This window comes from Talpa europaea (assembly GCF_964194135.1).
Source record: "Talpa europaea genome assembly, chromosome: 2".
NCBI lineage: Eukaryota > Metazoa > Chordata > Mammalia > Eulipotyphla > Talpidae > Talpa > Talpa europaea.
The window spans coordinates 94,377,875-94,405,740 of NC_140068.1; the positions used below are offsets into that span (position 1 = coordinate 94,377,875).

At 47.1% G+C, this 27,866-nt stretch overlaps 2 protein-coding genes across 2 annotated transcripts in view; one reads left to right on the forward strand and one right to left on the reverse strand.

The window, feature by feature from the left end:
* Window positions 1–4,149: 4,149 nt before the first annotated feature.
* Window positions 4,150–15,965, forward strand: BNIP5 (BCL2 interacting protein 5; the record flags this gene model as incomplete). The annotated part of the gene is made up of 10 exons (XM_084259218.1): window positions 4,150–4,687; window positions 5,614–5,733; window positions 7,301–7,365; window positions 8,767–9,148; window positions 10,149–10,213; window positions 10,417–10,648; window positions 11,470–11,604; window positions 12,574–12,638; window positions 14,031–14,297; window positions 15,930–15,965. 10 exons carry the CDS (start codon window positions 4,150–4,152, stop codon window positions 15,963–15,965), a joined length of 1,905 nt encoding a protein of 634 aa, XP_084115344.1.
* A 5,249-nt stretch (window positions 15,966–21,214) lies between these two features.
* The window catches only part of PNPLA1 (patatin like domain 1, omega-hydroxyceramide transacylase), a gene marked incomplete at its 5' end in the record, with an annotated part of 41,853 nt that continues 35,201 nt past the window's right edge, over window positions 21,215–27,866 (reverse strand). Inside the window, 4 exons of the mRNA XM_084257558.1 lie at window positions 21,215–21,391; window positions 22,116–22,221; window positions 24,902–25,027; window positions 26,063–26,141. Coding sequence (XP_084113684.1) covers window positions 21,341–21,391; window positions 22,116–22,221; window positions 24,902–25,027; window positions 26,063–26,141 — 362 coding nt within the window. The 3' untranslated portion in view covers window positions 21,215–21,340. The remainder of the gene's footprint in view (window positions 21,392–22,115; window positions 22,222–24,901; window positions 25,028–26,062; window positions 26,142–27,866) is intronic.

The following is a 27,866-nucleotide window of genomic DNA, read 5'->3' on the forward strand; positions in this document are numbered from 1 at the left end:
CAGTGCTCTCTGATTCCTGTGAGACCTTGGACAAGTCCCTTCACTGCTCAGGGTCTCATTCCCCACTGCCAGCTCGTCTGGTTCCCAGGGGCAGGGCAGCAGGAGAGGGTGTCCTGGAAGCCAGTGCCAGCATACCCGTGTCTGCATTTCTGGGCATTCCGTATCTGCTCTCACACACCGAGAGCCCCCAGGCAGCGTGGGCATGACAGGAATCGCCAGGCATGGTCCTCCCTATGGGACTCGGAGTTAGATGGGGAGGGCAGATGGCAAACAGATCCCCGCAGTCATTATCTTGCACTTGGAGTGGGGAAAACACACGTGTTGTGAATCATGTAGCTTTACCGTGAGTGTGTTTCCGTGACAGGAGTGTCTCCGCCTGTCGTGGCTGGTATCATCCTAGTCTGGGTGACTTATAAACAACAGAAATTTGTCTCTCACAGTTCTAGAGGTTGGAGCCCTAAGATGGAGGCGCCTTAGATTGAGCGTTTTGGGAGGTCTTCCTGGTTCGTCGACTCTTTTTTTCTGCATCCTCACCTGGCGGTAGGGATGAGGGTGCTCCCTGAGGCCGCCTTTACACGGGCCGTCACCCCTGACACGAGGACTGTGCTCTTATGACCCAACCACCCTCCAAAGTCCCACCTCCTAACCCCATCACACTGGGCATTAGAATTCAACATATGAATTTGGGGGACATAAGCATTCATTCCGTAGCGATGAGCAGCTGCGGGCGTCCACTCTGGCCCACAAGCGAGTTCTACTCACGCTGTCCCTCGGAGGGGCTGGCATGGGCATGCGGCTGGCCGACTGTTAGGCGTCTGCTGTGTGAAGGGCAGGGTGGAGTGAGGGAGCAGCAAAATATCTTCATGTAATGGCACCAGGGCAGCTACAGAGTACGCAGCTGGGTGAATAAAGGAGAAAATGATATCTCTGTGAGGTCAGCATGTAATTTAGAAAATTAACCCAAACAGCAGCATGCTTGGGAAAAATCGGCATGCTTCCTTGTCCACAGTAACTCAAGGTCAGCTCTGCGTGCTTTCTTTGGTACTTTCTTCTTGTTTTTGAACACGTCACTGGAGCATGTCATGTCTTATCAGAAACCCTGTGATTTGCAGATCACTTGGGTATTTCTGGGCAGACTTGGACTTTGCTCCGAAAGCCACTTTCTGCCAAGTCAATAAACAAGTTGACAAGAGCAGCTGGGTTTCCAGGCTGAGGGTCTGCTGCTGTCTGGGGGATCCCCACCTGGAAGCTCATCCTGGCTAGAGTGCGGCTCCCAATTGTCAGGTCCAACGTGGGGGAACCCTCAGGCAAAGCAGGGGACTTAAAAAAAAAAGGGGAAGGGAAAAAGAAGGGCTTGCTGTGATGAATTCTGGGAAAGCAGACATTTACAATCAGAAAAGATGATCTTTCAGCACATGTAGAATTTGGTGGGGGCGTGTGGGGTATAACATTAAAACACAATCTTCTCAGGACTCAGAGACTTTAAAAATCTGAGCACACATTGACCACAGAGAGGTTCTTCCATGGGGTTAACTTGGGAGTGGGTGGCTTGGCCACATCTCTCACTCCCGGCCTAGCATTGGAAGGCAGAATCTTTGGAACATAGAGGAGGAGTAGGCAGAGCTAGGAGAACTGAGCTGAGCTCCATCACAGCCGCCCAGAGAGGACGGAATCACAAGAAGAAAGAAATGGACATGGTGTCAAACACTGCAGCTCCTTTAGGGAGGATGAGGAACAGGTAGAGGCCCCCGGATTTGGAATTAGAAGGCCTTGGGGAGACTGGAGTCTCCTCAGTGGGCAAGCGCTCCTGGTCACAGAGGCTGCATATCGCCCACTGAAAAGACATCGAGAAGGCAAACCATTGCTCGGTGGAATTGTATTGACACTGATTAGATAAGCAGTGGTATGATCTTGGAATCAGTTATGAGGACGTGGTGACCATCAGCAAAGGTGAAAACTGTTTCTATAGCAACGGCAGCTGTTTAAGAGATGACTGTGCTTCTTCTCCCAGTAGCTGGGTGAGGATGCTCTGGCCCTCTGTGCAATGGACCCCCGGAGCCAAGGGGGTGGAGTCGAACAGGCGTGTGTTCAGCTAGCTTGGTGTTTTGTTATTGAGCAGTTTCTCTGCCAGCCTGTTCTAATTTCCCCTGAACACAGGAGTAAACAGAAAAGGCAGAGAGAACCCCAACACCATTCAGGAAATATTTCTGGCTCAACTTGGATCTTAAAATCAATTAGATCTTCAACCTAAATTTATCTTAAGACTGAAGAGAGCGAGTAGGGAGTCAATCATTCCTGGCGCCACCACTTACTCTCACCCCAACTCCGGTCATTGGAGGAAGACCAGGCAATCTTTGAGGGTACACACCCTGTTTTGTTCACTATCATATCCCAAGCATAATTCCTGGTACAGAGAAGGTGCTTAGTAAATGTTTGTTGAAAGGAATAAATGAGAAGGAAGAAAAATATTTTCTCCTATGATATCTTGTCTGTATTCCTACTTCCCACCATGTTTTGGAAGCTCAGCTGTAAGGTAGGTCTGAGGCTTTCGAGAACACTAATCCTCTTCCATATAAGGTGCAGAAGAGTATTGCTAGAAGTTTTCATGTAACCCAGATGTTCATTTTAAGGAACATTAAACAACAAATAAAGCCTTTTAAACTGCCTGCTTCCTCCCCGGTCTGTTTTCTCATTTCCTCCAATATTGTCCACGTGCAGATGTCCAGCAGGGCCCGCGGTACCTGTGGCCTCTGACCACCCTCCCCTGTTCTCCCTCCCAGCTTGAAGAAGGAATGGCACCCTGAATATAACTGTCACCTTCAAATCTGTTTCCTCACACCTTTTCTTCTCGCCCTTTATGTATCTTCTTCACATTCACAGGGGCCCCCATCCTATGAAATTGAAGTTATAGATTCTTTATTTTGGGGGGGCCTCTAAGCTGGATATAGCAATGGAGTACATGTGGGGGAACCCTCGTGTACTGAGTAAATGGGTAAGTTGGTAAATGAGTAAGTTGGTAATGCAGGAGATGTGCCGTAAATACGTAACACAATATTACAAAAATACATAATACGCAAATAATCCATAAATGTACAATGAGGCTAGAACTACAAATGAGAGAGAATTGGAAGTCCATGAATGTAAACACCACAGGAATCTCTGAGAGGACAGGCTTGAAATTCAAAAACCGTATTTTGTTTTCCTTTTAACTTTTACCCCAAGTGCAAAGTGTTTCTAAACAACTTTGGAAGAATTGAGTGGTCCCCAGAGTTTCAGATCAAAGATGCCCTGACTGCACTACTCATGCCTGGCCTGCTTAAAATGCCGTCCAGGATGGGGCAGTTCTTCCATCTTTCCCAGGGGCAGCTTGTTGTTCCAGATGGAGAACGAAAGGCTTGGTTCAGGTGTGTTCATTGGATGTTAACTACACCAAAGATGCTTATGTATTGTACAGTTTATTAGACATTTGTGTTGTGCATTTACTCATTTGTTCAATGCCTGACAGCTGGTGATGTGCCAGGCATGGGTCTAGGCTCTCAGAATGATGCTTTGGAGGTGGAGCTAACAGGTGGTGCCGAGGGCTCATATGTGGGAAGAGAAAGAAAGGACTCGGGGAGAGTTTCAACTTTTTGGCCTGAGCCTAAATCTCAGTTCTTGGAAGAACAGAGTTATCATTTACTGAACTGTCCTGTGAAAGATTCGTAACTGCTCTGCGCGAGACAGGCAGGTCTCAGGCAAGTTTTGGATGAGGACACTGGGCCCGAAAAGGTACATGAACTGCCCAAAGTCCAGGGGCAGGACGTGGCTTCTGGCTCAGGCTGTATTAGTTCCCTATGGCTGCTGTAACAACATACCACAAACTCAGTGACTTTGGAACAACACGAATTAATGGCCTTACAGCTCTAGAGGTCAGAAGTCCAAACTAAATCTCAATGGGCTCTTCAAGGTGTCATCTGGAAAATGAGGACAAGGACACCCTTGCCTCTCAGGGTTATTGGGGAATTTAAACCAAAGACAACAGCTTTGAGAGGTTGCTATACTCATACTCACTGAGTTGGGGGTGGGGGTGGCTGGGCGTGGGGTCAGCATTATTAGCTCACCTCTAGTTTCGGGTAGGCCTCTAAGGGAACTGTTTTCTTTGGTTGCAGCATGCTGGAAAACCCCCAGGGCTCAGCTCCATCCGGGAAAGCCAGGTCTCTGGATAACACCCCCTCCAGGGCCAGCGGGGCCAGAAGTCCTGAGAGCCCTGTGCAGCCTGCAGAGGCTCAGGTCTGCGCGGCCGCAGCTCCCAGTGTGGAGGCATCCAGTGAGCTTCTCCCCAGCGAGCAAAGTACTCCCCCGGATGCCAAGAAGGACAAGACCCAGAAGTGGCACCAGCAGGGGTGGGTGAAGAGCTTCTTGAACTTCTTCCTGAGGTCAGGTCCTGAGGAGCCCAAAGAAAAGGCCGATAAGACAAAGGGGAAGGAAGGCCTCCCCCAGATCACAGAAATCCCTGCGCAGCCAGCCGTCAGGAAGAAATCCCACGACAAGAAGGCCAGCCGCAAGAAACACAGTTACAGGAAGTCTATTGTTGAGGAAATCACGGTGGTCCAAGATCAGGAGGCTGAAGGCCAAGAGGCAGGCCTGTCCACGGTGGCTGCTACCCAGGGCTCGAAGAAGGAAGCCATCCTGGACCCAGCTGGCGGGGGTGAGCCTAGCAAACATTTCTATGGCACTCCTCCTGCCCCACCTCCAAAAGCTAGGGTGCTCTATGCTGGCTCCTCAAACCTCTCAACAGAGGGGCCCTGGAAGATGGGGCAACCATCAGGGACAACACCACTGACATTTCTTTGAGGCAGGCTGGCACAGTGACTGAAGCCCCGGAGGTCAGACCCCAGTTCCACCACTGACGAGCTGGGGACCCGGGACTGGCAGCTTTCCCTTCTGAACCTTGGTTTTTTCATAGATAAAGTGGAGATAATAACTATTACTGTCTCGTGGGGTGGCACCTGGAAAGTGTCTTATAAATAATCATTATTATTGAGTGCTCTAGTTCAAGGAACAAGGAGCAGGGACAAATGGGAAGGTGGAGGGGGAGGGAAGCCTCACCCCCACACTAGTCACACCCGCCCTTATGTCTGACTGGGGGTGGGTGGCTGGGAGGAGAAAGAGCTGGCCGCTGGGGTGCTAGCTCTGGACTTATCTAGACCTGGTACTAGCTCTAGGAATAAACTTGCTGTATGACCTTGAGCAAGTTGCTGCCCTTCTCTGTAAACTTTGATCCCTCATTTATAAAACAAGGGATCTGGTCCCCACGCCACCTTCCTATTCCCACTCTAGGTCCTGGAGTTGATGCCCCCACAGGGCTGGTAACACTCCAAACTCCCCACGTTTCTAATGGAGTGGCGGGACACTAGGAAAATCCAGGAAGTTTGGGGAGGGAGGGAAGGTGTCTGATTTTCTCTTTTCAGATGGCAACTTTGGCAGGTTCCTGATTTTTGGGGTGCAGTCCGGAGCTGGCTACAGCTGTATCAGTCCCACTGGGAATTCTGTGCCATTTTCTTGGGTTGATGAACAAAGCCAGAAAAATGTCCCTGATACACCCACCCACACTTGCTTTTATCTTCCTTCCAGGCGGGGAAGACTCTGATCTCTACCATCCTGGGCTCATCAAGCGTCAGGGCTCTGGTGTCTCGGCGGCTGCACCCCAAGACTCTGGTCATCAGTCAGAAGAGACGCCCAGAAAGTCTGACAGTGAGTCAGAATCTACTTGGTGTCCTCTGTGCCTGCAGCTAGCCACACACTCCCAGGACTGGCAGCTTTCCCTTCTGAACCTCAGTTTTTTCATAGATAATAATTAGCCAGGTGTGACTAGACCAAATGGATGGATTGTCCTGGAAGACTAGGCCTTGAACATAGCTCTCAAAATATGTGCCCGGGTCCTGCCCCTTCTGGTGCTTCTGGGCACATTGATTTATCTTAGAGTTTCAGGAAGGAGTCTCAGAAATTAGAAAGGTCACTGGCAATGTCCCTGCCTTATGTGTTAATGAGAATGAGACTTTTAAAAGTCTTTTAAATTTACAGGAGGAATATAGACTAAAGAGAGAGAGAATTTTTATATTTTTAAATCAAACAGTAGACGCACACTCATATACTCACAGCTGCTAACAGTTGGCCGTATGTACTTTGCATGCATGTCTGTCTGTGTCTGTGTGTGTCATTTTATTGCTGAATCATTTTCAAGTAAAACCATGCTTCCTCCCTAAATACTGAAGCACGTGTCTCCAAGAAATAAGGATAGTCTCATATACCACCCCAATACTGTGCTGCCCGGAATAAAATCAATAATGCACTATTCACCTAATTCCCTACAAAGAATGGGAACTATTTAAAAGATATGAAAAGGAGGTGCTACACATCTGTGAACACATAAGTAAATGGCATTTATTTCATTAGTTCTCAGGGTGTTTATTTTACATGCTAATTATTTATTCCTGTGAGAGGGAGTGGGTTAGTGGAAGGAGTCTAAGCATAGACGCCAATTAGGATGTATGCATGACAGGGAAATGAGGAGGAGAGTGAGAGGCAAAGCTGAAGCCAATGAGGGAGCAGGAATCTTGTCTGTTCCTCTTTTTCTATGAATTCATAAATTGGCAACTCACAGAGGCCACTTGGGCCTCTGTTTGGAGAGGTCCACTGGAGGACCTAAGGAAATCATTTCTGTTGTTTGTGGCATCTCTGTAAAGAGGGTAATGAGGCTGAGGCGTCAGTGTGGCAGACTATCTCTTCATGCGTGCTGGAGTCCACCATTCTCCCCTTGATTAGGCCAGGTCTCTCTATGACCCCACTGGGGTCAGCATTAATCTGGCAGAGTATTTCCAAGCACAATTTCTCATCTGAAGGCCTGACAGCCTTCCGAGGCAAACAGGACAGGCTGATCCACATTTCCCAGGGGGAGAGGCAAAGGCCCAGAAAGGGTAAGAGACTTACCCAAGCTCACACAGCTTGCCAAACCCAAAGCAGCTATTTAATCTGCAAAGGCCCAAGGGAATAGGAGGCTCAAGTTGAATGTTGCAAGGACTGACCTGAAATTTCTTGCATAAAATTTCATGCTTTGACTTACCCTTTCTATGTGGATCCTCCAAACATCTTGGAAAGAACAGCACCTAGTTTGTGGTGATTTCCCCACTTCCATTGTCTAAAGAGCTGTTTTTAGAGGACTTTCATTAAATACATGTTGGTCTCACGATCCAAGCCAGTCATCAGAAAGAGTTCTCTCTGCATTCAGGAAGATTAACAAGGCACATTTGCTTTCTTCTAGGGGATTCTATCATCCAGACGATAGTAGAACTTATCAAGAAAGTGGCAGATTATTGTGAAAAAGAGGTGAGTAGCAAATGTCCGCGTGGATCCCAGGGTCTTGCTGCCTTCTGCCCTTCTCCCTGATTTACCTCACCTGTCCTTCCGGGCCTCTGTGGTCTCCCTCCCCTGAGCCACCCTGAAGCTCTTTCTCACTCATCTGCTTCTGGGGAGCTTTCTTTGCTCAATATCATGGCCTTGACTCAGTTTCTCTCATCTCCCCACAGAATGGAGCAGGAGCTGCAGATGCTTCCAATTTGGAATCCCAACCCACCAGGAGGCCCAGCCACCTGCCTCTGTATGATGGGAACCAAAAGCATCCCATCTCCAGCAGTTCTGGTGAGCAGACCCACAATTGTCACAGCTACAATGCATCTGTCTTCAGCTCTGGAAACTTCCCCAAGGCTGGAATTGGCCATTTTAAGAGATCCCATTCCAGTGCTGGGTTTTGTTCTACCCTGACTAGTGTGGGGAGTCCTGGGGAGGAAAAAGCGGAAATTCAGGTGCATGGAAATGCAAAGAGACACAGAAGCTTGGCCAGGGCAGGTCTGCCCAGCCCTCATCTGTGGTAGGAAGGCCTTTGAGGAGGGCACGCTGGTGTCTCTGCTGACTTCAGTCCATGGGTTAACATCTTGGAAACAGAGCAATACACCTACCATTTCATTTTCCTCCTCAGACATGGAGAAACCCAAAGTCCAAGTGGCTCTGACCACAGAAGGTGGGGCTATAAGCCCCTTGGAGGGTCACCCAGGAGCAGGACGCCAGGAAACTGAAGAGGACTTGCCACTGGACAAAGTTTCTGAATCTAGTCAGTACCCCTCTCTTTTCTCAGACCTCCCTTGGGAGACCCATCCACTCGCAGAAGGAAAACTGAGTCAGTTTCCTGCCAGACCCGAAGTAAATGTTTGCATCTTAAACGTTCAAAGGGGATAGGAATCATGTTGAGTACTTACAGATTTTCTCTTAAATATCATGTACCCGCCCCCGTTGGGTCGGCCAGCTTCTCAGAAGGACCAGCCTAGGGTGGTGGTTTTCCCCTTTCCTTGGCCTAAGGAGCTGTTTTCAGAGAACCTTCATTTAATACATGAGTCCAGGTTGGTCTCACAATCTAAGACAGTCTTTAGAAAGAGTTTTTGGTGCATCTAGAAAGCTTAACTGGGTTTATTTTCTCTCTTCCAGAGGAAACTATCATCCAGATCATAGTGGAATTTCTCAAAAAGGAGGTGAGGTGCAAACTCTACGAATCCCCAGGGACTTGCTGCCTTGACCCCTGCCCCCCTAGCCAACCTCACCTGTCCTTCCAGGCCTCTGTGGCCTCTCTCCCCTGGCTCACCCTAAACTGCTTGGTTGATCTTCTGTTGCTTCTGGGGAGCTTTCCTGTCTCCTCAAGATCAGGACCTGGCTCAGTGCATCTCCTCTCTCCCACAGGAACTTCAAGTCTCTCAGCCAGAGGTGGTTCCACAAAACTCAGCATCGGCCCCCAGGAAGAAATCCCAGGAGAAAAAGTTAACTCTCAAGAGAGTCTTTTCTTATAAGAGATATGTATCTGAAGAGCCCAGAAAAGTGGGGGCTGCAGGTGCTGCCAGCCCAGAATCCCGGCCCCACAAGAGGACCAGCTTCCTGACTCGGTGTGTTGAGGGCCATCGACCCTCCGTCAGCACGTCTGGTGAGCAGGCCAGGTGTTGCCATCACACAACTGATTTGTTTGACTTAGCTGACTTCTGCTCTAGAACCTTCCCAAGACTGGAATTGGCCATTTTAAGTGCTGAGTTTCACTTCCATAAGCAATGTGGAAAGAAAAAAGGGGAAAGTCAGGTGCATGGAAGTGCAAAGAGACACAGAAGCTTGGCTGGGGTGGGTCTGCTCAGCACTCACCTCCAGCAGCAAGGCCTTTGTAGCACGTGGCTGAGGAGGGCACGCTGGTGTCTCTGCTGACTTCAGTCCATGGGTTAACATCCTGGCAACAGAGCAACACACCTACCATTTCATTTTCCTCCTCAGACATAGAGGAACCCAAAGTCCAAGATGCTCTGACCACAGAAGGTGGGGATCTAAGCCCCTTGGAGGGTCACCCAGGAGCAGGACGCCAGGAACCTGAAGAGGACTTGTCACCGGACAGAGTTTCTGAATCTAGTCAGTACCCCTTTCTTTTCTCAGAGCCCCCTTGGGAGACCCATCCACTTGCAGAAGGGAAACTGAGTCAAAGAGAGACTGTGTCTTTCCTGCCAGACCCAAAGTAGATGGTTGCATCTTTTGTTTTTTTTAAGATTTATTTATTTATGCATACAAGAACCGGGGTACAGGCCAGAGGTGTGGGGGGCGAGAGGATTCACCGGAGACAGAGCAGGCAGATCGACTGAAATACACTGCTGAGGGGAGCAGCGGGCAAGTCAGGAGAGGTCTGCTGCGCCATGTGGGCAGCTCCCTGGCCCACAGGAGATCGAACTTGTGCTGCAGGGGCTGCGGATAGCTTCACAGTGCTGTGCTTAACCCCTTGTGCAACCAAGAAGGCCCTGCATCTTTAAATTTAAATGGGAATAGGGCTCACATTGAGTATTTAAATATTTTCTCTTAAATATCATGTTTTGGCTTAGTACCCACCCCTCCCCACCGGTGGGTCGGCCAGCTTCTCAGAAGGACCAACCCAGGGTGGTGGTTTTCCCCCTTTCCTTGGCCCAAGGAGCTGCTTTCAGAGAACCTTCATTTAATTCACAAGGCCAGGTTGGTCTCACAATCAAAGAGCCTTTGTGCATCTAGAAAGGATTCTCTGCATCTGGAAAGATTAACTGGGTCTATTTTCTCTCTTCTAGAGGATGCTATCATCCAGATGATAGTGGAATTTCTCAAAAAAGTAGGAGACCAGTATGAAAAAGAGGTGAGGAGCAAACTTCATAAATCCCCAGGGACTGGCTGCCTTGACCCCTGCCCCTGCCTAACCTCACCTGTCCTTCCAGGCCTCTGTGGCCGCCCTCCCCTGGGCCACCCTAAAGTGCTTGGTTGTTCTTCTGTTGCTTTTGGGGAGCTTTCCTGTCTCCTCAAGATCAGGGCCTGGCTCAGTGTGTCTCCTCTCCCCCACAGGAACTCCCTCAGCCAAAGGTGGTTCCACAAAACCCAGCACCACCCCCCAGGAAGAAATCCCAGGAGAAAAAGATAAGCTTCAAGAGAGTCTTTTCTCATAAGAAATATGGATCTGAGGAGCCCAAAAAAGTGGAGGCTGCAGGCGGTGCCAGCTTGGAATCCCGGCCTCCCAAGAGGCCCAGCTTCCATCCTCTGTGTGGTGTGGGCCAGCGAACCTCCTCCAGCACATCTGGTGAGCAGGACAGGTGTTGCCATGGTAACAGAGGCTGCCTTTGGCCTGGAAGTTCTATGGGGGGTGGGATTGGCTACTGTTGGTTGTCAGGTTCAGTCCTGACTTTTACTCTCTGCTCTCAGGAGAGTGAGGAGATGTGGGAGGGCTCTGGAGAAGAGAGGGGCTGCTCCCCAGCAGCAGCTACTCTGCTGATCACTTGCCCTTCCCTTAAGGGGAGGCCACTTAAGAACAAATGTGTGTGAGAGCAGACATCTGCATATCACATAAGTGCAGCAGAACATCCAGGAAGGCTGAGGTTTGATGGGAAAAGGGCCTGGGCCTCTGCTGGTTAACTCTGTGAGGACTCCTGGTGCACTCATCTCCCTGACTTTGGGATTGCCTCCCACATGCCACTGCCATCCATACACATTACTTCCCTGCTGGCCTGGGAAGTCAGGTTGATGACTCCCTGCTGACAGGTGGAGAACATGATGTTGGGTCAGGTGAAGTGACTGCAGGGCCTCACAGAGTTAAAGGAAAGTGGGCTCACTGGTGGGCTCTTGATCGCCTCTTCATTCTCCCAGACAGTGAGGATGCAGGAGGATTTGGTGGAAGAGAGAAGAATGAGAAATCTGGAGGGGGCGAAGGGCACCGTGAAATCCACTGGTCTGAGGCGAGTCTAGCAGGGCTCTGGGAGAGTCAGGGAGGCGCCTGGGGACCAGTACCCCTCAGTGCCAGCGTCTTTGGGCAGTTCTTATCAGAACCTAGAGTCAGTGTGTGTCTGTGCATTTGAGACAGGCACAAACCACTCACGCTTCACTCCCTTTTGCCCTCAAATCCAGAGCCAGAGCCAGAGGTCGAGCTACAGGAGTCCTTGCCTGCAGAAGGGGTGCGAGTTGGAGCCTCAGAAGCAGCTCCACAGGCCGGAAGCCACAAGGCAGAAGCAGGCCCTCAGCAGGATGGAGCATGTGAATTTAGTGAGTACCCCCTGCTCTCAGCTAGCTGCCCTGGGGCGCCTCTTTGCATGGACTTCACAGATGAAATCCGAGAAGGGGCGCCTCCCTGGTGGTGCAGTAGACCTCTCCTGTCTCGCCTGCTGCTCCCCTTAGCAGTGTATTTCAGTAGATCCTTCTGTTCTGCTCCCCGTTCTGTCTCAGTGAATCCTCTCACCTCCTGCATCTCTGGCCTGTACCCCAGCTCTTATAGGCATAAATCAATAAATCTTTAAAAAATTAAAAAGAAATCCGAGTAGGGAAGTGGAAGTCAGCTGACAATAACCCAGGAGACTCTAGAAGGCAGGGAGGAGTCAGGACTGGTCCTTCAACAGGGGCAGTTGGGGCAGAGCTGCAGGTGGAGAGTCTTCTTCAGGTAGAGAGCACCTGTCCATTCTGGGGGATGTGATTTTGCCCCACGCAAATCAATTTCCTAGCATGCACTGGGTCTCATAACCGTTGGTGTGCTGGCAGACATGCTTGATTCGATTTGTAGTATTTGTGATTTCTATGTTATAAATATTCCCATCAAGGTGAACGTCAAGCTGCCAATAGTTTGTAATGACAAGTTTCCAAATTATTTACAGTTAATTCTTGGTCAAGCAGTCACTTGCACACCCTTGTTTATCGCCCCGGTCCTGGGTGTGTATGTGCTGCTGTCTCAGCAACCCTGGCTATCCCTGAATTCTGATGAATAGCTTCTCATCCCAGCTCCCATTCCAGGATAAGGGATATTGGGAGGTCTCAGTTTCCCTCTCTGTCAGATGAAACAACGTAATGACGGCTGAGACTTGGCAGACCAAATTCTTCTCTTTCTACTAAGCAAAACCAAATAGCTCTCATGCTCCTGACTAGGGGAAGAATTTTCTTTGTTCATCATAACTAACCCATGGGTGTGATTGGTGGATTTGTTATTGCAGAAGGTGTCAACAGTTCCTTCTTTATTTTCCTTAGAAGAGAAGATCTTCCAGAAGCTGGCGGCCATTCTCCAAGAAGTGAGTGACCAGCTGAGGGATCAGGTAAGACTGCTCACCCCTCAAAACTGACCATGGGGGTGGGGTCCTCTGCACCCCACATTGAGATCCAAGTACAATTCCCATCTCTGCATCTAGGAGACTGTGGCATATATTTTGGCCTCTCTGAGTCTCAGCTTCCTCTTCTACAACATGCGAGATAAATACCTTTTTGACAAAGTTGAGCACAGACACATACAAGATGTGATAAATGTTAGTTTAAAATAATATAAAGCTCACGTGTGCCCCACCCTGCCAGCCAGGATCTCCCCCTATCCAAGTCCTCTGAAGTTCAGCTCTTGTGTCACCTCCCTGGAAGCCTCGCTCCCCACACCCCACCTGCCCGCCTGGCTGAGCCTTTCTTGCTGTCTTGGCCGTGGCGTTTATATGGTCTCCAATTCTTTCAAGCACTTGGATTCTCTACCCCTCCCAGATAGCCTGGAATAGAAGTTTCCCTCACCTTGAAAGTCTCTCTGTCTACATGGAGAGACAAACACAGGTGGCATATAAAGGGGTGTCAAATGTGAGTGCTGGCGAGAGATGAGGAATCGGTGTATCAGATGCTGTAGGTGCTTTGGCGCACACCGTGGTGCACACTGGTCCAACTCAGGGGTGCCCACGTGGGGCGGTCCCCAGAGCCAATTTCCCACCCATGTAGTAGGCCAGAGTCAACACCCCCCACTTCCCTGGAAGCAGCCCTCAACCAGTTGCCTAGGGCAGCTGGTGTGTCCAGGCCCTAGCTCCCATCATTCTTGGGGTGATCGCTCTGAGGAGTGTGTTCTACACTAGCATCCTGCATGCCCTCAGGAGAATGGCCATGTTAGTTCCCTTGGGGGCTGCCTTCCCATCCTTGGCCCAGGTCTCCATTCCTCCATCAGTGCTTTCAGGATCACGTACCCCACAAATAGCTGCCCCTCAGTCCTCATCACTGGGTTGGCCCAGGGGGATCCTAACCAAAGACATTTAGGCATTAAAAGGAGGCATCTTGGGGTAAGAACTAGAATTCATCCAGCATCTACTCTGAAGGAAGCATTTGCATAACCTGTCTCACTGAGTCTCTTCTCCCCTACAACAAAGGGTGGAGGGAACATCACGCCCATTTTGCGCGTGACCTGAAAGAGATTTCAAAGTGTCACACAGCTAGGAAATGTGATTCCAGCATCAGTTATCTGAGTCCAAAGACCTATACATTTTTTTCATTTTGTCCTGCTGCTTGGAGCTGGGAAACAGATTCGGAGTGACTGGGGGTGGTGGAGAAATCGAACCAGGGGAGCTCATCCTAGGGACAGTGAGGTGCCTAGCCCTGGGCCACCCCCCACCCACAGAGCTGGGGGAGGAGGCAGCTGGTGAGAGGGGACTACCCTGCCCACTGATGACCTACCTTTATTTCTGCTTCAGATCAGGCGAAACCCCGGCCTTAAGAAGTATTTTCGAGAGATCTTAGACGCCTCCCTGGAAAAGCTGGTAACCAGCCTGCAGAGCCAGGAGGCCGGCTCCACAGAACTGAACAGAAGCCTTGTGGAGAGACCCTACCAGTTGTCCTTGGGTTTGCCGAACAAGTTTGCTGACAACAATAGCCACAATGTCATCAGCCTCATGGACTTGACTGGGCACTACGGCCGAAGACACAGTTGTGGCCAGTTTTCCTACAGAGAGGCCCAGCAGGTGAGAAGGGACAGTGTGAGCCAGTGACAGCAGCCCAGGGCACAAAAAGATCTACTCACAGTCCTCTCTCTTCCCCTGCTGAGGGCAGGGCCTCTGGGGTCCGGCTCACATCCTACCTCCTTGCTAAAGCCTCTCAGATAACCCTACACCACAGTGATCTTTTTCTTCTCCAAATCTCTCGCTGACTTGATAATTAGCATCTTCTCCGTTCAGTTCTATTCTCTCATTATATGTGCAATCTCATACCTTCTGATATCAGTATGGAATGTTGGACTGGCTGCTCTTGCAGCTGGCCCTCTTCTTATTGCATGGCTTCTGCTGCTTGGTGTCCCAGTTCTAGACTGTCATAAAATTTAAATAATAAAGCAAAGGAAGATTGTGTATGAATTAAGGAATGGCTGAGGTAAATGAGAAGGAGCCACAGATTTTTTGGTTCTGGAAATTTCCCAGGAGGCGATAATTCACTGACCTTGTCTCAGCTGATGGATTAAGAACAGCCTTGCTCCTCCCATTACTCTCTCTTCTGATTGGTTTTATGCTTTTCCTAACAGTTTGCTCCCCTTAAGTCTCTGAGAGGTTCTCTTTAGAAAGCAAATTTATCACTGGTTTTTTGAACATCTAAGTTTTCCTGTTTCCTGGTGAAGCTGGATAAACAGCTTTCCACATCCTTTTCAAATTCACTTAGGATCACCTGCGTTTAAAGCATTTTGACAGCTCTATCGGCCAGAAGCCGTTGAATGCAGCTGACAGTGAAGGAATGGAATTTTCTGTTTGTTGGTGTTGGACAAACATGATCAGAACTTACGCATCCAAATGGTCCCCTGGGAAGCCAGGCCTTGATCTCTCAATGTCACCATCACTCAAACACTCTCTTCCTCTCCTGGAATTTCCTCTAGAAGCCTTGTGACAAGTGTCTCCAGAATGCTGGTCTTATTTCATGGTCCTGGTACCTTGTCTGCCGAATGCTCTGTTCCACCTTGCCTTGTTTTTCCAGTGGGCACCCCTTGTGACCTTGACCTCTCTTTTCTCAAGCTCCCTGTCTCCTCCAGGAGAAGGGGAATGTTACAGATAATTTTCTCTCTAGGATGGGTTAGATAATGGCTGGTGGAATGATCTGGACTGTGTGTGAAAGACATTTTAGAAACATCTGTCCTGACATCCTCAGTGGCTCTAACTCCATATTTTGGTTTTATTAACCACTCATTCATTTATTCACTCATTCATTCAACCAATGGACATTAAAAGCTCCCCTAGTGTCTAGTTGTGGTGAGGGCCTGTTCAAGGTTCGCCTTGAAAGACTTCATATGTTAGTGGAAAAGACAACATATTCTCTCATGACAAAATTGAGCATCAATTAAATGCCAAATTTATGGTTCGGGAAGTCCATGAAGCAATTTGGCTCTGGGAGCCTTCCTGGAGGTGGCAGACATTTAGTTTTGACCATTGAGGATGGAAAAGTTACAGGTGGGGCGAAAGGGCCAGGAAAACACATAGGCAGGAAGTACTGTGTGGGCAAAGACCCAGAGGTGGGAGCCAGAATGATGTTTTGATGGGTTAACAAGAAGTCTGTTATCACAGTGGGGACCTCAAAGAAATGGACTGTGGCTAAACTCTATGTTTTTCTCCCTCTAGAACATCACTAGTCCTGAGATCCAAAGTCCAGATTGAAAACTGTGCCATTCACTCAAACGCTTTGGGCGAATTCTTGAACTAGCCACACAATCGGGAGCTTTAGCCAGAAGACCCTGAAGTTGCTTTGTGCTGTGCAATCAGATGTGACAGAGACACATGTGGAAAACTGCTCTCTTGTGTCCGGGGACCCCTGTGGGCTTCTGAGACTGAGAATCGTTCTTCCACAAAGCTGGAGGCAGAGGCCCATTGCGGGGAATAAGCGCTGGACTGGGAGTCAGGAGACCAGGGCTCCATCTGCTGACCTGCCCTAACTGGCCACAGGCCCTCTATGTGTCTCTTCTCTGCTTGGACCTGGGATAATGAGCCGGATCAATGAGTCATCAGAGCAGTCTGGTTCTGTTGTGCTGAGCTCTCTGTAAAGGGAGTGAGGGCTTTCACTCGCTGACTAAAGACATCCCACTGGGCAGGAGGCAATCTTGGAAGATTTACTGAATGAACAAAGGCATGAATGAAGAGAACTCCTGAGATCAGGCAGTTCTGCCAGGCATTCCTAAGAAGGCTTGATCCTGAACTGGAATTGTGTGCCCTGTGGGTCTAGATAGACCCAAGTAAGTTAGGGGGTTATGGAGGAAGTGGGAGAGCTACCTCTATAGGCAGTGATCCAGAGCATTGAACTGGGAGTCTCTGTTGTAAGGTCACCCTTAGTGCCAACTTTGGTACCCTTGGGTGAGTGTCCTCAAGAGACTTGAATGTTTTTATATCCCCAATCATATGTATTTTTTATTATTGTATGTTTTCTTGATCCACAGGGTCTAAAATATACCTACTATCATGTAGAAGCCTTGCTGACATCTTTTCAAATAAATTTTTGTTTAATTTAATCTCATTGGAACATCTACCTGCATTTAAATAGATGGGCATCTCTCCGTAAGACATAATTTATTCAATTGACCAACAGTGCTCAATGCCCATATGGATTTGTAAATGCCTCTCAGGAAATCTGGAGGTCCCAGATGGGCATGACCTACAAATTGGGGGTCTCTGGTCTCTCAGAATCCTTTCAACCTGTGTCCTATAATCCTGGAACCAGCAAAAGGATATTGGTGCCTTGTACCTCTCTTGTCTTATGAGGATTTGCCAGGAGTCAGTGAGAAAATGGATGTGGAGATTTCTGAAAATTACATAGTGCCATGTGTATGCCTGTTGTCATTATTATAGTGGTAATTTGAGTAAATTTCTGGAAATAAGGGAGGTCTTCAAGCTGGATGGCCATGGCTGTTTACATGGGTATGCACTGCTCAAGTTGCCATACCCCAGGAAGTGCTATTTACTTCCAAGACATGTGGATTTGCAGACTTATGATGACAATTTTCCATCTGATGGAAGTAAACTTGTGAAAGGCACTTTGTTTTTGCACAAAGGTGAGATGAGGGCCTGCTTGTCATTCTGCCTCCTACAAGCTGAAGTTTCAACAGATTGGCTCAGATGGCCAACCTGAAAGCTTGTGTGCCTGATGGGGTGATGAGCAGACATCTCTCTCCTTGGACATTGCCTGGAACACATGGCCAGAGGGGAGAGGGTGTTAAAACCTGGATGGAAACCCAGTTTTGTTATCCTCTGTAGACTTTTTTACTGCTCTATTGATTCAGTGGCAAGAGCCTTGGTGTGAGTTTAGAGAGGGGGAGAAGCCCAAGGCAGAGAGAGGTCCTGGGTATTGAGAGAGGACTGACCTCAACTCTAAGGCCAAGTTTTAGGAACTCCAACTAGACATATTCAAAAGCCATTTTGTTTTATTGTAGCTTCTAAGAAGTGGGGGAGAGGTGATTTATTTATAGATTTATTCTAGGCAGTGTTCAGGAACACTGCCCCAAAATGGGAGGGATCAGAATCAGTTTTGAAAAGAGGGTCAGGAAGCTTCTGTACATAGTTTCTTTTTTGCAGTGGCGTTCTTTAAGTTATGTGAGGATTTAGTATAAGTTCCCGATGCTGGCATCTGAGTCTTATTTTTGTATTGTTATTTAACAAATAAAGAAGTTGACTTGCACAAAAGTCTCACTTGAATTATTCACAATGGAGGTAAGATGGGGACCCACCTGCCATGCCATGCCCAGGGTAGCCTTGTACCTGCAAGACTTCAGGGTGAGTCTCCTTGTCTCTGTGGGGCAGGGGGGAATCAGAAGTTCTCCATCCTTGGGGCACAAACTTTCTGAGTCAGCAAAAAATGCCCTGGACTGGGCATTAGGAGACCAGGGTTTAGTCCAGCTACCCCCAGACTAGTGACCTTGGAGATAAGACAATTTTCTTCCAGAGTGGACACTCTCTAACTCTGACCAGGTTAATTTTATATCTAGGGAAATCTCCTTTCCCCTCTCTCGGATTACTCGTGAGTTCTGTCAGCAGCCTCTTGGGTAAGGGGATCCTTTTGTCTATACAGCTTGCCTTCTTTGTGAACCACATGGCCCGTGCCCCAGCCCTCACCTAAGGCACTGAGCACCTGAGAGGAGGGCAGCAGCCTTGTCCTCACCTCATAGACAGGAAGCTTAGACTCAGAGGCAGAGGTGCCTTGTTCAAGGTCATGGGGCTTCTTCCCCACTCCCTCAAGACACACTTAGATTCTTCTAGACAGAACCTCCTAAAGGGGGCTGATGTGGACTTGTGCTCCCTGATGTGGTCCTGCTAAGTGGAGGCTTCTTGCCACAGTCCCACCCTCCAAGGGGCCCCAGTCCAGTTCAGACTCTTCTTCCACCCAGTCTTCTGGGATTTGCATCCCAGGATATTAAACAAATGCATCCAAGGCCTGTGGGCAGGCCTGGCTTCCTTCTGAGACCTAACAGGCAGGAGGCCATTTGCTCTCTGGGAAGCAATGGGGCTTCCCTGCTTCCCTGCAACTAGAGATGAACCAGGCCAGGACCCAACTCGCAGAACCCCTACTTCAGTGGCCACACCCCCATGACTAATCCACTAGTTCATTTATTCAACCAGTATTTATTTACTGAGCACTTACTATGTGCCAGGTCTGGTGCTAGCTCTGGGGAATACACAGAAACAAAAGTCACAATCCCTGCTCTCCAGATGTTCACAGGCCTGACTGGTTAGGAGAATTTTGTGCCAAGAGGAATACAGGGTGGGCACCGTGTGAGGGTGCGCCTACTGCAACTCAGTGCGGGAGGAGATTTCAAGACCTTTGCAAAAAATACCAGATGGTCTCACTCATAGCAGGAATCTAGAACACTTAAATAAGGGACCAGGAAAAAGAATAACTTTAAGAAAGAGAATATCAAAATCAACAAACAACTATGAGCCAGAGACACTCAGTGGGGGGTGGGGGGTGGGGAAAGGAGGGATTGGGGTCAAAATAAGGGGGTTGTAATTGTATGGGGAATATAAAAATAAAATATAAATAAAAAAAATTTTTTAAAAGAATAAAAAAAAAAAGACCTTTGCAGTGTATGTGAGACCCTGATGCTTTGAAGGGTATTTAAAAGGTGGCAAATGCCCTCAGGACATTATGAATCTCATTTCCCACCGTGAGAAGTTAGGAGGCTAAGTGGTTGAGTCGGCTGAGAACTGTTTGTGTTTTGGGGTGGTAGAGGGTCACGGGGTTGTAGGTGTCAATTGTGCACATTTACAAGGCCAGACAGTGTTCTGGCCTTGACTGTGGCACTACGGAGATCCCCAATTTCAAAGCATATGGCTAGCATGTAAAATCAATAATCCGTTAGTGTTGGTTTTTTAAAAAGGGCATGTGAAGAGTTTGTTAAATTTAGCAAATAAAAATTTGGGCAGCCCAGTTGAATTTGAATTTCAGATACAACTAATAATTGCAATGTTAGAGACATATTTATTCTAAATAATTCTTGGCCGTTTATCTGAAATGCAAACTGAACAAGGTGTCCTGTACTTTATCTGGCAACGCGGAACGAATGCAAGAACAATTCTCTTCATTACCTCAAAATGGGAAAGAGGGCAATTAAGTGAAATAAAGGAAACTATTACAAGGCGATTTAATAACATAACTGTGACACATGAGCATTTGAGCTCTAAATACAGACTTTGAATGAAAACAACAGTTACCACTTTCACTTCGCGTTTGCACACTGGGGGGTAAGCGTCCCAGTTGCACAAAATTGAAACCCTCTCTCCCCTGGTTCTCAGGGACGCTGAGCACAGAGTCACATGTGAACAGCAGGACTATCCTGAACGGAAGCCCAAGGCAGACCTCAGTCAGGGCGGATGGGCACCCCAGGGATCTCCCCATTACGTAATGCCTATGGCACCTCCCATGACTGGTCTGGACCACAGAATCAGAGTCAGCAGAGAGTGCAAGGACACCCGAGACTCTGGTTCTTCCCCGCCCCCTCAAGACACACTTAGGTTCTTCTAGACAGAACCTCCTAAAGGGGGCTGATGTGGACTTGTGCTCCCTGATGTGGTCCTGCTAAGTGGAGGCTTCTTGCCACAGTCCCACCCTCCAAGGGGCCCCAGTCCAGTTCATACTCTTCTTCCACCCAGTCTTCTGGGATTTGCATCCCAGGATATTAAACAAATGCATCCATGGCCTGTGGGCAGGCCTGGCTTCCTTCTGAGACCTAACAGGCAGGAGGCCATTTGCTCTCTGGGAAGCAATGGGGCTAAAGATTATTAGTTTTTTTCTGGACAGGTTGGAAAAATTAAAGCTGAAGTTTCCTGAAGGAGGAACATTTTCACTGAAATGTGAATAACAGTCTGCCCTCATTCGGGGTGGGAGAGAGATGGGTAGGGACATTGGGCCTCCCATTTCCTCCACAACCATCCTAGGCCTGGGGAGGCCCAGGGAGGACCACTCAACATAGCCACACCAGGTTATCACATCTTCCCTGCTTGCTTTAAAGGCCCTGCTGCAGGCCGTGTGCCAGACCAGCTCCGTCAGAGACCCCATTGAGTGGTTGGAGCAGAGGCCAGGGGCTCCAGGTCAAACCCTGAGTCCACTGTGAGAATTAAAATCAAAACAGATGGAGAATTTGGTATTTTGACACCTCAGGTAACAGGAAAGTGTGTCCGTGGCTCAGTCCTGCCTGACCCCCAAGAATTTTGGCCTGTGAACTAGGCTCAGGAGAACCAGGGTTGATCTGATTCATCTCAAAGAAGCAAACTCAGGCCCAGGCAGGAGGAAAGCAGCCAGAAAGAGGCTGTGCCAGTGCTCTTCAGTGTGGTGGTGTCTGTCCGTCCATCTGTCCAGAGCAGGGTAGCAGAAAGGCTGGAAGGACCGCAGGGAAGCTGAGAGGATATTTAGACAGGGAGGTGCTCGCCTGGGAAAGTAGGACCTTCTACACCAACAGGCTTGGTGTCTGTGATTGTCACGCCTGCTCCCGGAAAGCCTAACGTGAGGGGAAGGCATTGGAGATGTGGGACAAGTCTCAGCCCTCGGGTCTTCATGTTCTTTCTCGCTCCAGTTCGGGTTTTCTTTCTTGGCTCACAGCTTCCTACAAAAAAGGACACAGATTTATCATTTTTAAGTCCCATCTAGGATGTTACTCCCTGTATTTCCACAGAGAACATCCCTCGCAGCTTCACATGCCTTGGGAAGCCCTGAGCAAGTAGCCAGGTATCACTGCATGAAAATTAGAAATCTCAATGTATACCAAAAGCCGGTTGGAGATTTGTTTTATTTTACAAGGATCTTTTGCTGCTCTGCAAATGGAATTCTCAGTTTTGCAAAGCAGGAGTTGAGAAAAGAATGTTTGAAACACTACTCAGTTTACAAAAAGTACAGTGTGGCTTTCCAGAAAAGGGTAGGGGTGGGGTGGCTGCCTGAGTGCCAAGTACAGCTGTGCAGGCTGCACACTGTGCAAGACCGCACTCCAGCACAAAGCTGTATGTTCTTCACAGAGTGACACAGATACATGTCATATGTTATTTGTAGTTTTCTTTGTGTTATTCATGACACTTTGTAGCTTTGTGTATTTCTCATACAGTTTTCTAGCTATTAGAAGTCAATTGTGATAGCACAATCAGTATTTTATAACAATTTTGCAGCAACTCATGGTCAAACTCTCCAGGAAGGGGCTCAGTGCATAAGAGGCTATATTTTTTGCTTTTATATAGTGTTCGCCTTGACAGGAAGAGGGGCAAAAAGCTGGGGCTTGGGGATCACGGGACTGGACAGGTAATGTCCATCCTCCAAGGACTTCTGGGGGACTTTCACACCTCAGGGCAGCTGTATTCCTGGATCCGGCTGGGATGAGGCCTGTAGGTCACCCAAACTCTCTCAGAATTGGAGAGCAGAGAGAAATCCAGTGAGCAGGGAACAGACCTGGGGGTGAGAAATCAAGGAAGCTCATGTAAGGAAAATGAGGCAAAAAGAGGGTGACAGACCTGAGTCCCAAACCCTCTTCCACCTGCTGTGTGACCCTGGCAAGTCACTTGTCCTTTCTGGGAAACAAGAGGGAGACACCTCGAAGCCCAGGTTGGAGAAAGGCTGGAATGTGGACTTGCACATTCTTGGATTACCATCAGATTTGACGGTGTCATTCTGTTGTTTAAACCCGGTGATGTAGTTACTCTGAGACCGTGATAAAAACGCGACAAAACAAGTCCACTTCTTAATTTCCCTAATCACAGACAAAAACAAGGTCACTGTACTACTCCCCAAATACTCAATCACAGAACTCCCCTGCAACTTTCTAGCAGCTTCCAATCTACAGTGGGCACCTCCTTCCTGGGGACCCTCCCCCAAATCAGAATGCAAATCCCCTGATAGGTTCTTTCCAACTCTTTTTTCCTGTAACACTCCCTGTTTCCCTGTGTGTTCTTCTGGCTGTGACAACCAATAAACCCAGCTTCCTACTAAATGAATCAATGAGTCAGTCAACCAACCAACCTATCCTGTGAAGACATCTCAGCACTGAAGAAACCCAAGCTCATTGCCATGGCAACCAAACCAGCCTGCCTTACCCCTGTCATGTCTCCAGTGCACCCCAGCCCACTCCTTGCCCTGAGGGAGAAATCAGGACTTGACCTTGTGACCTCTGACTCTTTCATCAACGCCCCTTTTACCCCAGGAGACTGTATCACCTAGTGGTCAACAGCAAGACAGTCATGACAGAACCTGGATTCAGATCCTGGTTTTGCCAGCTACCAACTGAGTGATTTTGTTTTCCTTTCTTTCCTTTCTTTTTTTTTTTTTTTAATTGCGGTAATATTGATTTACATCATTGTTTGTAGTTTGGGAAGTTTAGGGTGCTCCCCTGTCAAGTGATGTTACCACAGTGCACACCCCACCCAGGCACCCAGAGTCCACCACCGCAGCCTATTGTGCTCCCGCCCACTTTGCTTTCACCCTTCTTGCTCCCCTCCCCCTCTGGGTGCCTCAGTTCTATAGTCAGCTTCCAAGGGTTAGTTTTTAAGTTTGACTTTATCTTTCATACATATGAATGAAATATGGACTTTAGATAATAATAATCTATTGTCACAGGTTCATTACTTGTAACCAATGACCCATAGTGGTATAATATGTTAATTATAGGGGAAACTGGGTATGAAGTATATGGGAACTCTCTGTACAGTCATTGCAATTTTTCTTTAACTGTAAATCTACTAAATATCAAACTACTAAAATATTGCAAGATAGTAGGGAACATTTATTTTCTTCTTTTAAATTTATTGCTCAGTTTTTCAAAGTTAACCAAAATAAACATAATTTTTTTTTGGCAAAAAAAAAAAAGTTTGACTTTATCTGGCCCTTTGTTTGTTTTCTCTATATCCCACCTACAAGGGATACCATATAGTATTTATCTTTATCCTTCTGACTTATTTCGCTTACACAATCCCTTCTAGCTGGTAGGACTTGGTGTTTTTTGATTGCTGAATGGTAGTCCATTGTGTATCTATACCACATCTTCTTTTTTGAAAAAATATTTTATTTTATATAATTCTTACATCATTTTTCATTTTTGCACAATATATGCATTTTCATTTTGGTTATATTCCCCATGCAATTGCACCCCCCCTTATTTTGACCCTAATCCTTCCTCTCCCCTCTGCAGGGTGTCTCTGGTCCATAGTTGCTTGTTGATTTTGATTTTTACTTTGTATTAATTTGTCTTTTTCCTGGTCCCTTATTTAGGTTTTCTAAATTCCTGCTATGAGTGAGACCATCTGTATACCACATCTTCTTGATCGGTCATCTGCTTGGGGCACATAAGTTGTTTGCTTATCTTGGTTATTGTAAATAGTGCTGTTATGAACATGAGAGTGCGGGTTTCAACTGAGTGACTTTGGACAAGTAACTCAACCTCTCTGCTCCATAGTGTCTGGAACATAAATGCTGTGAACATTTTCGCTCTTACTACACTCATGTTTGAACAAGGGAAGATTCCATAATAACCCAAAGGCAAGGGAGACCAAGAGTTTATGCAGGGCTAGTTCATGGATGTGACAGTGTCTCTCTTGATTGCAGTATGAGAGGAAATGAAAGCTGTCTTATCTTCCTGGATTGTTCCTTCTTCTCAATCTAACATTTTTGAGTTTGTCTTTTCCACCCCTGCCATGGTTTTTGAAGTTCAAAGCAGTGAATTCGCATGGAATTGCTTAAGGTTATTAATTGGTAAATTGCCTCCAAGTAGTTTCCTAATCTGTTCTATAAAGACACAGACAAGGTATGTGACCATGGACAAGTTTCCTGCAATTTATGAAAGTTGTTTTTTGTTTTTATCACAGCTACTTCTTTATAAAACATCTTAACTCCTAGCAATTTTTCAACCAAGGTAGCTCTGGCCGGACTTCATCTTTCCCACTGCTCTGATGCATGGGGAGAGGCCTGGCCCTGGATTCAAGGAATCCTAATTAGGGCCTGGCTTCCAGGTAGCATTCCCAGAACCAGAAAGCTCCTAACACTCACTTCTCCTGACCCCCCCTCTACTCTTGATATCTCCTGTAGACTATTCTCCAAACTGCTTTGCCCTTGGAAGTTGAGAAATATTAGTCATGCTCACTGTGCTTTGCAGCTTTGTTTTTTGGATGGTGGATGTCTCAGGAAACCTTTTCGGGTACCACTTGTCTTTTGTTTGTTCTTCTTGAATATTCTTTTCATCCAATTGGAGTCTTCAGAAGGGCTTTCCCTGGAGAAAGGTAGAATAAGTAGTTTGTTAGTGCCCTGTGTGTTCCCTGCTCCAGCTTGGAAGGTAGATAACGCCAATGCCCGATCCTCAACCCTAGTGGAACAACAGAATTCCCCAGCAATGTATATTTATTTAAGTAAAATCAAGCAACTAGTCAACTGAAACTCAAACCTTTATACAGCTATATGCCAATGCAATAAAGTGTAAATCACTTGACCAAGCATATCATTTTTGTGCAAGCACAAAATTATTAAATTTGTGCAAACTCTTTTAAAAATGTCTTATAACTATAGCTAAAATTATACTTAATGTGAGAAGCAGGCATATTTTAGTATTTTTGATATTATGTGGACTGCGACACCAAAAGTAAGAGTGGTCCAGACCATGCTCTTCTGACACCTGCAGTTGTGACCATAAAGAAGCCTGGTCCCTATGGGTGCCTTCTACTGGCTAACCCAGCCAGCAAGGTGGTCTGAGCAATATGGTGCCCAGGAGACTTAAAAATAAAGGCCCTTTCATAATTACTTCAAAGATAATAATGGATATATGTTACACAAACCAGATAGTTGGTGTATATTATAATAAAAATGTTTAGGGGGGATACTCTATAACATAAGAATATTAGCCCCTTTATCATGGTGACAGAAAATAATTTGGAGTAAGGGAGGTCTTTGATAGTCCCTCAATTCATACCATGCAGGAGTTACCAAAGGCTAGCCCTCCTGCACTGAGACACCACCAGAGAGTAAGAGACAGGAGGGGGTGCATGTGCTCTGTTGCACCCCGAGGAGCACAGCCCCGTGTGCACAGCAGGGAGCCTAAGGGAATGACATTGGTAGCATGAATAGGTTCATTTCCCACACATTGCTCCCCATGAGAGAGAAGGGACTGGATTGTGAAGTGAAAAGGGGTGGACTATAATCATGCAAACTAAAAAGTATCTCAATGCTTTTAGGACAGCTAATGAGATGGAAACTATCACTTAGCTGACCCCACCAGAAGAAAGAACAAGTTATCAGTTAAGTAGAAACTTACATTGCATGAGACTTGCTGGTGGTTTCCTTCGCATTAACCAGAGGCACAGCGCATTCTGGGTTTGAGGAGTCTAGGGGAGCTATAGGGCAAAGTAAAAATATAGCAACGTGAGTGATAAAGGTGGAGGAGAACTTAGTCATTTTTGAAATATCCATAGGAAATAAATGAAAAGGTTTAGAAACAGCAAAGAATTCTCTTAGATTCAAATTCTCATATTTAGGTCAAGACTCATATAGTTGGATTTGACCAAGATCCAGGGCATCCTTGGAAGGAGGGCTGCTGACCTTGGATGTGATATCAAAATTATCAACCAAAAGCAGTGCGTTAGGGAAAATTTCCAAGAAATCCCCCACAGAGGCTGTCACCTGCTTTATGTAATGCTATTTTCTTATTTATTGGCGTAGAAAATATTAATAGTTTCATGCCCACTGATCTTAAATCAGCTCTTTTCATGTTTTGGTAAGTATGGGGATATACATGAAAATTAACACATAATACTATAATACATGCCAATAAAAGTAATATAGAATATATTGAGATTCCTCTGTCTGTCAGCTATGCTTGACTTTCCCAACTTTTTGGCTTTTCCTAGGACTTTTGCAACAACCCTCACGATGACAATATGGCCACGATGAAATGATTAATAACAGTAACCCCTGGGGAGGTTCCACACTCCAGCTCCCACAGACAGCCAAGGATGTCACTGCTGAGGCAGCCTCAGCACTACTTACTTTAAGGACAGAAAACACTTTGCTGTGTGGGTCATGCATTGTAGGACGTTAGCATCCCCGGTCCCCTGCCCACTTAGTATTACCCACCAGGCGACAACTGAAAATGTCTCTGGAATTGCCAAATGTCTTCGGGGTAAAACTGGCCTCCAGTGAGAACCATGGGACCCTCTGTACTCTCTGTACCCTCTAGCCACCCCCAAGGTGAGTGAGGAATACTAGCTCGGGGCCAGGATTACTCAGGCCCCTGACAATGGATGCCCTTGGGCACAGTTGTGAGTTACATAAAACATGCGCTTTTCATTTAACAGAAAATAAGAGAGAATGTGAATCACTTTGACCTATTCTCTGACTTTAAATATCCCGATATTTTGTCTCACTGTGATGAAAAGAATCAAGCCTATAACAGATAAAGGGCTACCCCCAACGCGGGGCAGATCTGCTCCTCTGTGCTACTGCTTATCACAGTAACTGTGGGAGTGTGACTGATGGACTCATCTGTCCAAAATGCCTTCTTTATTCCCCCCAAGAGAAGAGATCGCGTTCTCTATGAATACCCTCAACTCTCTGTTTATGTGATTTATATCTACTTAAAGATTCTCTTTGTATTTTTGAGGTTGGTAGTCATGCCATCCCTTCATTTCCTGAGAGTAAGGAATTGAAAATTGTTCATCTTGGCAGCCCCTAGAGAAGTGCTTCTTGAACTGTCTGTAGCAAGGAATCAGTTCTTAAAAATCTTATTTATAATAAGGACTAGTTACATAAAGAAGTAGCACTTTTGTGAAATACAATATAAATGAATTAGTAGGAATTTGACCAAGCTTCTTGGATGACACAATAATCTCTTCTTGCTATAGACATTTCTATCTGTGCATACTCTGGGTCTCTGCGCTGTTTCATCATGAACTGGTACCTAACATTCCGGGATTGTCATTCGGACCACAGGCCAGTCTTTGAGAGACACTGTCCTGTCTCGGAGGCTTTCACAATAAAAATTTACTACAATGGCAGTTCTTAAGTGTTAGCGGGTTAAAGAATCACCTAGTGGGCTAGTAAAAAAGACAGACACTGGGTCC